The sequence below is a fragment of the Rousettus aegyptiacus genome, unplaced genomic scaffold (genome assembly GCF_014176215.1).
Source record: "Rousettus aegyptiacus isolate mRouAeg1 unplaced genomic scaffold, mRouAeg1.p scaffold_m13_p_15, whole genome shotgun sequence".
Classification (NCBI taxonomy): domain Eukaryota; kingdom Metazoa; phylum Chordata; class Mammalia; order Chiroptera; family Pteropodidae; genus Rousettus; species Rousettus aegyptiacus.
The window spans coordinates 17818895-17833384 of record NW_023416290.1 but is presented as its reverse complement, the minus strand read 5'-3'; the positions used below and the strand labels follow the sequence as shown (position 1 = coordinate 17833384).

Here is a 14490-nt window from a genome sequence, read left to right as displayed (position 1 = left end):
TTTTACAGATGAAGGTGCCAGGAAGGCACAAAGACAGTAATTGGCTTGCCAGGGTCACGCCAAGCTGGAATCGGCAGAACCCGGGTTCCAAGCCCAGCGGGTTGTGCTGAGAGGCCCCCAAGCAGGGCCCCGGCCTGTTCCTCTCACTGCTGCCTCTGGCAGGGGGCTTAATGCTGGAATGTGCGACAGTGAGCGCTTGTGTCACACACACCCACACACTCACACTCGCTCACTCACACACAATAGCTGCACCACCGGGCTTTCTGCCGTTCTTATTGTCCTTATGTGGATTTCCAATTTTGGTCTGACATCCAAAAAAAAAAAAAAAAAAAAAAAAAAATCTAAGGCAAAGACATAATAAAGGCAATTAGGTTTAAAATCTTTTTAAGTGGTTGGTGGAAACCCCTAGCCCTTCCAGGGTGTGGGAGTGACAGTCTGTGCCCAAGTCCCTGCTTTCCTCAAGGTGACCCTGGAGTTCCTCGGGCCAGGTTTGCCTGTCATGTGACCCAGTGACTGGGTGTCCCTTAGCCTCACCAACTTCTCACGAGAAACCTAGTGTCATCTCTGTCTCGTTCTGGGCAGATCATCATCCTGCCCAGTTCCTAGAAGTGTAATAATGTTTGGTCCTATCAATGAAAGCACGAGACATTAAAGTTTGGAGTAGCATCTGACATTCTGGTCTGTATGGGCTTAAAGAGATTTAGCCACAAGAATGTACACATGAGCAGATATTTATATTCCATAGAAACATAGTATGGGTTCCTTAGAGAAAATTCGAACACTCAAGATTATATATATATATACACACACACACACACACACACTTTAGAGGCTAGCGCTGAGGGACAAATGTATGCACAAGCTAAGAATAAATGCCTTTGCACCCTGCGTCATGTGCTTTCATGTTTAAAGTGGGCTGGTTACGATATCTCTGGGAGGAGACACGAGAAACTTTGTTTCTTAACAGGGAAATGCCCAAGAGGGAAACAGAGGAGAGAGGCAGACACTCTAAGTATAACATTTTGTACCCCCTCTGTTGTGTGCTATGTGTGTGTTACCTATTCAAAATAAATAATTAAAATGTTCTCGAAAAGAAGGAAAGTGCGCGTCATGTGCCTACGACTTCTCGGTTTCAGCTCAGAGGCCCAAGTAAGTCTCCCGTGTCTTCTTCCGTAGGTGCTAAATTCCCCATTAAATGGACAGCTCCAGAAGCAATCAACTTTGGATGTTTCACTATTAAATCTGATGTGTGGTCCTTCGGAATTCTCCTGTATGAAATCGTCACCTATGGGAAAATTCCCTACCCAGGTATCCTTTACTTACCTATTTCCATTAAAGTGGTATATATGAGGAAAAAAAGCCAAAGCACGAGGCATTTTAAAAAAAATCTCATATCCAAAAGTTAAGAATAAGCCCCTTTGTGAGAGAACTTGATTTTGACTGTCTTTAGTGGAAAGTGCTCTAAAATATGCTCAGACTCTTCTCTGTGTTTTTATTTAATTAAATGCATATTCTTTTTCTTACTAATTAATTCCCCCCACTTGCTTCATGCCTAGAGTGTGCCTGGCACGTCGTAGGTGTCGTGGATGTGAGGGTGGAGTAGAGGATTAGGCCCAGGTGCTCTCGCTAAGCCACGCACCTGGTGGAGGAGGACACACAGAAATGGGGATTGACAGTTCCTTTTGAATCGATGTGAAAGAGAGGTTTGTATTTTGGAGCCTCTGCCACTTCAAGGAGCAACCTCTTCTGCTTACCAGTGAAAGATCTTTCGCTTGCTAGATATGAGAACGACATTCAGCATTTCCAGACTCCTAACATCTAAAGCCCTTGGCGCCAGATTCTTCTGCCCCACCCCCACCCCCCATTCCAGGGTCTGTGCTGGAATGTGCAAGAGACAGCTTTCTCTCAAAGCCCTTTTTATTAATGTTTGGATTTTAACAACATTGACTGATAAGGTGAATTTAAAATGAAATCTTTAATGTTTAAATCATTTCCTCATAGGAAAAATATCTGGGGGTACCAGGCACTCTCAAGGTACCAGATGGAGCAGCCACAGCTCCTGCCCTTGAGAGCTAATATTCTGGTAGGGACAGACTGATGATAATCAAATGGCGACAGTCTGTCGGCTGAAGGACACTATGGAGAGAGCTGAAGTGGCTTAGGGATTAGCCGGGGGAGGAAGGGGGCTGCTGCTGGTTTCATGCGGTCATTCTTCAGGGGCGCAGTGACAGGACCTGAGGAAGGGAGCCACGGGGCTGTGGGGGGCCGAGTGTCCCACAGGAGAAACAGCCAGGACACAGGACCCGGGACAGGAGCAGGGGGGCCCTGGTCTGGGTGTCGGTGAAAATTGGCTGAATGAATGAATGACGCCCCTAGCCTGTTTAATCTCTAGGTTGTTTCCACGCTATGGATGAGAAAGCGGGACGTGAGAGACCTTGGGGTAGGGGGCAGAATGGATGAGAGGCCGCCGAAGAGCTTCGCGTTTTACTCCATGCGATTTAGAAACCAAGGAAGGCTTTCGGACAAAGCGGGGTTGCGGTCTGCTCCTGATCACCCTCACTGCATTTGAGGATGAGCCACAGACCTGGGAATGGGGGCCAGTGAGAAGGGAGAGCCCTCGGGGGGTGCCCGCACAGAGCGCTGACTCTCCCATGAACTCCCCTTTGTACCAACATTTCATATGCTGACTGCCGCCCTGCACTACTGAAATTAACGAATAACACTACTGTAAAATAGGGAAAATATTTTTTGATCGATCCTAATGTCTAACATTATATATCTATAACCTGTATCTATACCTATCTATTTAGAAAGGTTATATATTCAGATTATATGGATAATCTGATGCTTGATCAAATAAACATATCACCTCATGAAATGATAGTAACATATCACTTCATGAAATGATGTGATATGTGTGACACACTTCGGCGATGTATAGACGAGGCCTAAGGCTCAGGGAAGTAGACCCTTGCCCAGAACTGTGTTGCTAGCCCCTGGCAGCGTGGCTTCTGAACCCCAGGCCTGTGTGTCTCCCAAGACATCACTCTTGCCCACTGAGCTCAATGCCCAGGATTGAAAATGTTTAGGGTGAAAATCGTAAAAAAATATAAAAGGACCAGTAGAAAAATGGTGAGAATCACACACATGCACGCATGCATACACACACGCACATGTAAAATACAATAGAACCAACCAGAAACCAATGACTGGTCTATTCCCCAGTTAGCTTGTCCTTTGTAAGGCCTAGGGATAGTACATACCTCGGGAGTTCTGTATTGAAGAGGTTTTCCAGTCACAAGAGTTACATTTATGAGAGCCTCTAGCTTTAACAAATGTGAGCAGATCAAACAATCCCATTTACTTAAGTCTCAGAGGACTTGAATCACAGATAGCATAGAAATTGGTGAACATTGGCAAAACTCGCCATTTCCATCACTGTTATAAAACTGCTCATGGAAGAGACTCACTGATAATTGAGTTATCTAAAAATATATTTTTTTACCTGGCATAGTGCTGGATATGTTGTTAAATGTTTTTTTTTTTTTTAATGGCTTGAAGTTTTATGTGTACCTTTGCAAAATAAAAAGGGAACAAAATAAAGGAGGGGGAAAACTAAAAAGAAAGCCACATATAAAGTGAACATATTTTTAGAGGGAAAAAAAGACTAAAAAGTGTAATATATCAAAATGTTACTATCCTTGCACAGTGAGATAAGAGGGTATATTAATTTTCTTCCTAAATTTCTGAAGTTTCTAATGTTTTACAATTATGTTTTTATTAGATATTAATACTCATCTAAGTACTGTATGCACATGAAGAAATCAGGAAGTGCAGAAAGGCTTCTGAAAAATTGCCTCCCCGGCCTCACACTTGCCGATGCTCTTCAAAGACAACTAGTAATATTTGCTGTCCATAGTTCTAAACATCATACTTATACTATTATTTCTTAAGTGAAGTATTTTCCCCAATCTTACTTACTATTAACTAAGAATATGGCTACGTGGTTCCAAATTCAAGAGCTACAAAGAGGTCTAAGGTGAAGGAAGCGCACGGTGTGTCTTTCAGCCACCATGGAACACCCTCTGGGAACATGAGAATAAATTATACAATTTTGTCAATAAAAGTTACCAAAATTCTAGTGGTCAGATACTAAATGTGTGGGAGCACAGTGTCAGAGAGTCATTTCCCATTGCGGTCCTACCCACTGAAATAGATGCTTTAAGCAAGAACATCTAGTACCACGGACTTCTGTGCGTGTCGGAATATAATTCAGGAAAATAATTTTTTGCACCATGCTTTTTAGAAAAAGGTTTTGTACCTATTAATTATATTTTGGGCAAATCGCAAAAATCCTTGATCTTCAATTACTATTAGTCCATTTCCACAAATTTTTGTTGTGTTTGAAAAGTTTTTAGCCTCCATGGACTCAAAACCATGAGGAATTGTTTTCTCTAGGCATTTTCCTGTTCTCCTTGGTGAGTGAGCCTGCATGAGTAAAGGCAGTTTATCATGGTTGTTGGTGTATTTGACTTTGGAGTTTGTCTTCATGAAAATTTAAGGTGTCAAGTTAGTCTCCTGCTTCTAATTCCTACTTTGAAGATAGAATCCATTCCCAAATAGAACTTTCTCTTGAGAGACTCATGACTGCATAAAATTAAGCAGCTAAATAAGTACAGTTATCGAATTTGCTTGTTATGAATGCTAAAATGTGAAACACTTTCACCTAGAATTTTAAACAAATTCTTCCAGCAAACCCACCTTCTGAAGTGGCTTGATGGAGGCCGATGGCCTCCACGGCAGCCCTCTGTCTAGGCCTTCATCTCCTCTGTGGAAGAACTGAGGATCTCACTTTATCCCTGGCATTTCATGACAGTGTGCTTTGGTGTGGCGCTTTTGTCATTTTTATGTTATGTTGGGTGCTTGTTTTGTCTTTTCTATTTGGAAACTTGGAGACAAATTCTGAGAATTTTTCATAGATTGCTTCTTTGAAAATTTCCTTCTCTCCATTTTCTGTTCTCATTCTGAATCGCTTGCTGGTAAGATGGTAGACCTCCTGGGGTGAATCTCTGAGTGTCTCGTCTGCTCTTCTGTCCCCGTCACTTTGTCCCTTTGTATTACCCTCAGGTTTACCTTCTCCCTTTCCTCTGATGAGATATCTCATGGGAAGAAGGGTCTCGCGACCATCAGGCTTACTTGTCAGCATCCTCCTGGGCCAGTATGTTCAGGTCTGTTCTCTGAGACCATTCAGTTCCTTCAGAAGAGAATCTTTCAGGCCTTGCCTGGGGGGTATGAGTCTGGCTGTCAGCATTCTGGAGGCTCACTGGGGAGGGGACATCAGTGTCTCTCTGTTTTTTTTCTTTTTTGATATATTTTTATTATGGTTAAATATACATAGAATATAATTTATCATCTTAACTATTTTTCAGTGTATAGTTCAGTGGCATTAAGTAAATTCGCATTGTTGTACAACCATCACCGCCATCCATTTCCAGAACTTTTTCATCTTCCCAAACTAAAACGCTGTATTCACTAAACAATAATTCCTTATCCCCCAACCCCCTGGCCTCTGGTAATCTCTAGTTTGGTTTCTGTCTCTATGAATTTGACTAACTCTCATAAGTGGAATCATATCGTCTATATATGTTGTTTTGTGTCTAGCTTATTCCACTCAACGTAATGGCCTCAGAGTTCACCCATGTTGTGACGTGTCTCGTGAGTGTATCACTTTTTCATGTTCAGCCTCTGTCCTTACTCCCACACTTTACTGCCGCACCCCCACCCTGCCCCCACTGCACCTGGCGTTCCTGAGCTTCGAGCTTCTCTCCTTCAGTTTCTCCAGCTTTTACCCGGGGCACTTGCCAGGCAGGCCCTAGGTACAGCCCTGTCTGCAGCCACTGACCTCATCCCTTTCTTTGCATGTATGGCAACTCCACATGGAGCTTTCCCCAGTGGAATTGGTGGGACGAAACATTTTGCCTGTTCCTTTCTGGCAGACACTGTGGTTTCATGTTCCTCCTCTTGGCTCGGATCACTTCTGCCTCTGGCTGACAAATGTCTTCCGGTTCCATCGAAGACAGAGTTTAAGTTTCTGTTTCTTGTTCTCTTTTTGTTTGGGGATGAATTAAAGAGGGGAAAAAAAAGGAGGTAAGACAAAAAGTCCTTATTTCACTATCTTAAAAGCAAAGCCGTAATAATATTTATATCTGAATTTTCTAAAGAAAATAGAAGGGATCCCTGTTTGGAGAATTGTTTTGCTTTGCTCTTATGAAGAGAAAGGAAGTTTCAAAATGACTAAATATTCTGGAGCATCATGTCTTTTCTGGCTATTTCTTACCAGATATATGTAGCATCTTAGTGCCATACGTGAATCAGAACCAGGAAACTCATTCTGCTGTGTATACTTACCTTGGTCACAAGCGGAAAAACTAATTGGCCCTTTTGGAAGTATTATTGGGTGGACGACTGTGGTCCCATGGTAGCCGGTACCTCCTCCCTCACACACACACACACACACACGCACACACACGCAATAGAGGGCAGCTGTGTCTTTAAAGAGTGTCATGGTTCCTGGAGCTGCCATCTCCTATCGCTAACCTCCGATTCCCTTCTAATCTCTGTTGTATTGTATTTTCCTCCTTCCTGTGCTCCTTCACCAACTTGTAGTCTCCGCTGATTCTCATCCATTCCAGAAGTCACTTTCTGCTCCCACCCACCTTCCTCTCCTGGGGGCATCTTCCCTACAGGGCTATGTGCCATTTCAGGCAAGTCTCTATCATAATCATCTTTGTATCTCTCAGAGCTTAGTGCTATCTCATGACCCATAGTAAGTACTCAATAAATGCTTGTTAAAAGAATGAAGGCTGGAATATGAAAGTGCTCGCCTTTTAACATCACCAGCCAATGGATGTTTGCTGTCTTTAACTTAATACTATACGGATTACCAAGTATCAGGTTTAATCTTAGGGTCCGGTTGAGGTCTCTTTCCCACTCTCTTTCTTCCATAAGACTTGTCATTTAATAGCCTTATTTTCTTTATTAGTCTACTTGTACATAAAAAAAGTATACTTCAGATTTCCTTCTTTTTATTTCTCTTATCAAATAAAATTCTCCAGGCAGGAGGAAACATGCCTGGCCTTTATCTGCATCATTGAGAGAGTTCTTCAGCATTAGGAGGACATATAAAGACAAGGAAGAAAAGTCTGCAGTGGGGCCAGGAAGCCCTAGAAAAATTTATCTCCTGTGGGCACATCCTGACCTTTTGAGGGTTCTCCAGGAAGGAGGAGATAAAGATACTCCTAACCAGGTTTGCAGGTCTAGCTGCTTTTTCCAGCATCTGAGATGATTTTCCCACCAGGGTCCCAGACCTTCATCAAGTGCCCATGTAGAAGGAAACACAGATATTCCTTCTGAAATGTATCCAAGTGAGCTTGGCTAGTAATAAAAGCCAGAGCGATGCTGGGCCACCAAACTTATGGAGACCAGAACCCAAATAAAGAAAGTGATGCAAATTGGCCCCTGGGCTTCAAGCAATTAGGATTAAATGGAGTCTTACAGTTAGAACAATCCAGTTACACAAATATTTGAATATGGTATTTAAGAAATAGATGAGCAAAATTAATTAACCATGTAAACAACTTTCAAAAGATTTTAACAATTCTAAAATTGGCTTGGGTCTTTCTATTCAAAAACCAAAGGCTCTTCCAGGATGGAAACAATCGTGTCTTCTTTCAGGGGTTTAAATCCAGACAGGGATCTTCAGTCACTGTGTCCTTAGAAGAAGAAAGGTTAGTTAAGGGTGGAATTCAAAGGTCACTGATCATGGCCTACAATAAGAAATATATAGAAACACACTCCAGACTAAAAACAGAAGTTTCACAAAACCGCACTTTTGCTACGTATAGCGCATTCTGACTTTTCAATTCTGTTATGATTTTTTAAGCATTTTATTTTATTATTAGTTTCGAGTACACAATACATTGGTTAGATATTTATATAGTTTATGAAGCAATCCCTCTAATTGCTCTTTCTCTCCTCCGGCCCTCCACCATTACATTACCGCTGACTGCATTCCCTATGCCAAATGCCATGCTCCCCATCCCCGTGACCATCTATCAAGTACTAATTTCTACTTTTTTAACCCTTCACCCCTTTCTCCCAGCCCCCCAACTTCACCCCACCTCCTACCTGGCAGTCACCAAATTGTCTTCTCTATTTGTGAGTCTGTTTCGATTAGTTTGTTCTTTTTTTCCCCTAGATTCCACATATAACTGGTAGCTCCCTAAAAAATGAATTTGATAATTCCAAATGGTGGTGACCCATAATTTGAAAAACACTGCTTAGAGAGTAAATTCAAAAGAAAGTTCTGTGCAAAATCTAGTAAGAGACATTTTTCCTAAAGCTTCTAGCTATCTTTTAGAATTTTTCCAGTGATCGCTAGTGGTAAAATCTATGGCTATGGAAAGGAGATAACTATGAAAGGAAGTTGGTTATGAGGAATGGAGTTCTTTAACTGCCAGATACAGTACAAATCCTACATGGAAATATTCTGCATGAAATACAGCTCCTCTGTAGAGCAGTTCATATCTCTACAGAATAAAGTATATACAAAATAGGCAAAACACAGATGTGGGTGCTGCTAAAACCCTACATGAGCGCATTTCTCCATCCTATTTTAATAGAGGAAATGTTATTAAAATGGTCCTCCCCCCCCCCCTCCCGCCCTTAAAGATATTCTCAGTAACAAAGATCTGAAGTTCAGCTTCTGAACTACCCTGAGACATTTGACCATATTAAAAGCCATCCTCCATTATCAGTCCTCTCTCAGGCTCAGGAGAAACAAGGAACATTCTTGTTTCCTCCCGGGAGTTGAAAATATGATCCTTCCAGAGTCAGCTCGAGCTTTGACTCTGGCTTGTGCCGAAGACTGGGACAATTTAATGGTTGGGACATAATCATTTGGGCTAGTTGATTTAAGAATCCTGACTTTTTAAGTAAATTAAAAATGAAAAGCTGATTTAAAAAATATATTGGTATGAGATAATGTATGTGCAGATGATTTTTTGGTAGATGTATTACAAGTAAAAGCTGAAAAAAATACTACAAAAGAAATAGATTAAGGGCTAGGACTGGGCTTCAGCAGTTCGTTCGAAAGGTTAATCAAATCCAGTATCCTTTTGTCATGACAGAGAACTTGCTTTGTCTTATACTTACCACATTTGCCTGTTTTGGCAAACTGAATGCTGTCTCAAGCCCCATTGTACTAAAATTTATATTATTTGTATTATTTAGTTGCTTACAGAAATTTCCTTTGCCTTCGTATCAGATTTATGGGGCTACCATAACAAAATGCCATAAGCTGAGTGGCTCAAACAACTGAAATTTATTTTATCTCAGCCTTGGAGGCCAGAAGTCTGAGGTTGGGGTGTGGGCAGGTTTGGTTTATTCCAAGGCTGCTTCCGGGCTTACACGTGGCCATCTTCTCACTGTGTCCTCACACGAGGTCCCCTTTAGACATCCCTAGTGTCTCTTTGTGTCCCGATCTCTTCTTATAAAGAAATCAGTCTGATTGGGTTGGGCCCACGCTCCAGGCTTTATTTTAACTTGATGGCCTCTTGAAAGGCCTATCTCTAAATGCAGCCACGTTCTGAGGTCCCGGGGACTAAGACACCCACATGTGAATTTGCAGTGGGACACAATTCAATCCACGACAGCCTCTAGAGCTTGCTGCAGTAACGCGTGCAGGATGTGGTTAGCCAAAGGATCACTGCAGTGCTTACTCCTTGGTCAGGTTTCTAAGTGGTGTGTGTTTGTTTTGTTTTGCTTTGCTTTAGGGAGAACTAATGCCGACGTGATGACCGCGCTGTCACAGGGCTACAGGATGCCCCGCATGGAGAACTGCCCCGATGAGCTCTACGACATCATGAAAATGTGCTGGAAAGAAAAGGCGGAGGAGAGGCCAACGTTTGATTACTTGCAAAGCGTCCTGGATGACTTCTACACAGCCACAGAAGGCCAGTATCAGCAGCAGCCTTAGAGCGCAGGAAGACTTGTGGCCATTCACAGGGACGGCCGCCTCATTAAAATGACAGTCGCTGGCTGCAGTAGCTTTCATGCGCTAAGGTCATCTGCCATCCTTGCTTCCTGAAATGAGGGTGAATTACTCAGGAAGAAGCACTCTCCATGGAAAAGTGTCCTCTTCTCACAGGCCAGTGCCCATGGCTTGCGGCTTGGCCTGCTCCTAGCGGGCCATCTTGCTTTCTAGACTGGCATCTGAATACGGCCCTCTGAGAAGAAACCACCTGTTCTATCTAAAAGGCACCCACTTTGGCCTCTTATTTACAATTGCACTTGTGACTCAAAGGTTCAGGCCATTTTAATAAATCCCAAATAGTAGCAAAATTAAACTCATTTATAAAGGTAAAATAACCTGATCCCTATCATGGCACTTCGTATTTTCTCTATGCTTTGGCTTATTTGTTTAAAAATTACTAATCCAACCTGTTAGATTTTGCAGATGAAGTCAGAAGCTTAAAAATGCCTTTCCCAGAGTTCAATGATCGCTCCTCCCCCCACGATCTGAGCCTATCAAATATTTTCCTTCCGTGGAGGCTGCTCAGAACCCCCAGACATGAACAGCTGTGCTTTTCTGGTCTCTCCTCTGAAGAGCCATGCAGAGCCGTTGTGATCAGCAAGCGACGTGGAGCCCACCGAATGCCGGGTCTTGCCCAAACCTCCCAGGAAGGGGAGAGGAGCCTCAGAAACCACTCTGCCTTAAGAAGGACTATTTTTAAACGGTCTAGGTTTTCAATTCTACAATCCCCTATATACAGACTTTTGTTGACAATGTAGCTTGGAAGAACAATAAGATTCTAATCTCTGCAGAACTTTATTAGACCTTATAAAACTTAAGAATTTTCTTTATTGCTTCAGATGATTTGAACATTATTTTAATGATCAAATATTAATTTTAGTTGTACTCAAAGTAATGCCGTATTTGGGAGCTATTTGTGATTCTGCAGTCTTTTCTAACTTGTGTAAGATGTGTGTGAAACTATTTATACAGGATATGAAGGAAAATAGTGACTGAGGAGTCTCTAGTGAGCCACTGTAGCAGGGAACACAAGAGGTTTGGTTTACTAAATTTTTCTCCTGTAAGCTTGGAAGATGCTATATCACATCGTGTTTCGCTTATACTGTCATGTATATACCTAATATTTCAATTTTCTGATTTTATTTTAATACACATGCCCAATAACGTTCAAGCTTTTTGTTTGCCATTTTTCTTCAATTTTCCTTCTCAGTCAAGCATATCGTCCTGACCTCCACACTTCTCCATCAGCTCAGGCCACATCGTTCACTTTTAACATGTGCTCCAGCCCATGTTACCGGGCGGTACTAGGTAGATAGGAAGCATGGTCTCTTCGTTGGGCAGTAGGATTCCAGCCTTCTCCTGGCTGAACAGCAAAATGAGGAGTCAAATGGCTTATATCATCACATCCCAGGTCGTTATCAAGAACTCAGAAAATAGAATGCCCACTCCCCAAGATCCTGAGTCTGCTGTTTTGTGGTGAGGAATGTATGTCACTATCCTTGAAAAGCTTCCTCGGTGGATATAATGTATTCTCGGATGTAGCCTCCTCTCCCATCTGATGGCTTGGTTTCTCAAGGGAGGAGTAGAAGAGGAAAAGGGAGGAAACGTCCCTCAAGTGTGGAAATGATAAGGGCAGTCTTAATGGCTTTCATCTCTAGGTCCTAGGAAAGGTATTAGTCAGAAATAATCTGGATTGGCCAATGTACAATGTTAACCCAGAACTTCTAGAATCAAAGGTGTTTTTATTTACAGCGCCAAAAGTAGGTGCCATGTCACGGAAGTAGAAAAAAATCTGTGAATATTTTTTATTATGCTATGCTAGGCGTGAACAACAAATCCTTGATCCCTCAACTGCTACCCTTAGGGTCAGATGAGTTTTTTATTTCCGGTTTGTTTTTTTTTGCATGATTTTTTATTTTAACTTAAAAGGTTAATACAAGAAATATACTGAATAATTTGGCGGTAAAACCTTAGTGAACACTGGAGAAAAAAACCTTTACAAATCAAATAAAACCTTTCTGCGGAAAAAGGCCTAAACTCATACTAAGTGGGATGAATTAGCTTATAAATAGCTTCAGGTCAGATTTTGCCACCAAATGAGTTCTAAAATGGTTTTCAGAGTTTTGTGGACTTTGGAATTGTGGATTAGGGGACAGACTCAAAATGCTAAAAGAACGTGCAAGAACTTTTCATGTCAGCGGGGTATCTGATTCAAACGGAGGACTTTGGGATTGTGCTTACTTGAAACCCATATTATGAAGCATATTCCAAGATACAAAATATTAATGTGCCTCTTTAAAACTACAGAGTCATTAATATAACCTCTGATCATGTACACCTGAGGCAGGTGTGATACTGAGCAGTTCAAGTTGGGAAAGGTTTCTTGTGGTTTTAGCTGACCACGAGAACTGCCAGCAAGCTGTGACTACTAAAATAGTTAAGGGATACAGTAGTAGGCTACATTAGCAGCTCAAAAAGGCCACAAGCAAAAAGAGATGCTCTTTCATAACACGAAGTCAGACCATGAGAGAGTATTACATTCAATTCTGAATGCTTGAGGGCAGATGCTCACATCTTAACTGCTTTGAAAAGTCCCTTTGATATGGGCAATAGGGCGCGCATGGAAGGATTGGGAGCATATCCACGTGGGAGTCGGGGCGGTCCGTGGAAGCCACACCACAGGCAGAGATAAATGAAAGCATTTAAAAACACCTGTCTGTCAAAGAATTATATTTTGAATCTTTTTTGTAAGACTTTTTTTTTTTTTCCAAAGTGGACTATCACTCAATCTCTTTTGTCCACGTATGTGACTTAAATGAGATGCTCTGTGGGTTAATCATTCAATACGGTGCTTTGTCGAACACTTCCCTGAATACAGGAACTATGCTAGATGTGTGAGGGATATGATCGTTTTGTCTCAAATTGCCTGCTTTAAAGGGACAAGTACAGAGGTTATGTAGGTAGAGCAAGAAAAGGAAAAACCGTGAAGATCATTCTGAGGTGAGATCACAGAGGTGATTACGAGAACCGGCATGGAGGTAAAGAAGCAAGATTTCATGAATAAGTGACATTAGGGATTGGCTTTGAAGGGGTACAGGTAGCTGGCGGCCAAAAAGGAGACTGTGGGGAGAAGTTTTGGAGAAAGGACGCAACAAGGCAGGAAGCGGGGGACGCGGGGGACGCGGGGGACGCAGAGTACGGGCAGCACGGAAGGACAGAGCCGCCGAGACCCGCGGCATTGGGGCTGCGCTTCTCAAGCTGGGATGCGCACCAGAATCCAGAATCGCCCAGAAGGCTCGTTATAACAGCTCACCGCCCTCCTCGTCCTCCTCCCCGCCCCCCACTCCTACCCCCAGAGTGTCTGGTTCTGGGGTAGTAAGTCTGGGAAAGGACTAGAAAATGAGCATTGGCCTTCCTGACCCTGGGCCACCCTTTGAGACCCACCAGATAGATGCACAGGCCACAGCAACAGGGGATCCCGGTGAAGCTGGGGGAGCCACTCCTGGAGAAGACGTGGGCCCCAGGGGAGGCATGTGGGCTTCACTAGGCCATACCGGAGGCGGCACCGCCCATGCGAGAGTCTCACCTGCGAGAGCCGGGCGCAGAGCCCTGCCCGGCGCAGAGACTGCGAAGCCTGCCTGGCTCCCCACCCGGTCCTGCTCACCAGGCGCTGAGACTAGTACTCACCTCCTACAGTTGTCATGAAGAAGAAAGGCAGTGGTATCTCATTATGAGCCATGCGCATAGTTAAGTCAATATGTTTGTAAAATAAAGATGTGAAATTAAGATGTTTGTTGATCAAGATGTTAGATGAAACGCAATGTTCGCAAAGCACATAATGATGTCGGATTGTGATGCACAGGAAAACCAACGAGAGGCTAGTGGCCATCCGACAGAGGAAAGAGAAACTCCCGAACTGCACTCAGGCCTGCTGTGGGAGACACTAGCCACAGACCCCACACCGAGACTGGGTTTCTCTGGATTTGGGCTGGGGTGCAAAAATTGTGTGTGTGTGTGTGTGTGTGTGTGTGTGTGTGAAACAACCTCTGTATTTGTGATACTGATTTAAGTATTCAAATTATAACCCTGAGAAATTCGACTAGAGAATTAGATTTTAGAGTTGGCAGTTGTTATGGGTTGAATTGTGTCCACCAAAATTGGCGTGTTGAAGTCCTAACTTTCAGTGTATCAGAATGTGCCCTTATTTGTAAATAGAGGTGTTGATACAGATATAACTAGTTAAGCTAAGATGACACTGTGGCTAGGCTCCTAATAATGTAACTGGCACCCTCCTGAAAAGAACAGCATGGGGGAGGTAGAACACACACACCGGGAAGAGCATGAGGACACCCAGGGGGAAGGCGGCCATCTACCAGCCGCGACGGAGGCCTGGAACA

At 43.0% G+C, this 14490-nt stretch overlaps 1 protein-coding gene across 3 annotated transcripts in view; it reads left to right on the top strand.

Moving 5' to 3' along the window:
• LYN (LYN proto-oncogene, Src family tyrosine kinase) overlaps nt 1–11264 on the top strand; it is a 110478-nt gene extending 99214 nt beyond the window's left edge. For all 3 annotated transcript variants that reach the window (XM_016126190.2, XM_016126188.2, XM_016126189.2), the window contains exons 12-13: nt 1177–1308; nt 9834–11264. In XM_016126190.2, the coding sequence (XP_015981676.1) occupies nt 1177–1308; nt 9834–10036 (335 nt within the window). In that variant the 3' untranslated portion in view covers nt 10037–11264. The remainder of the gene's footprint in view (nt 1–1176; nt 1309–9833) is intronic.
• The last annotated feature ends 3226 nt before the right edge of the window (nt 11265–14490 follow it).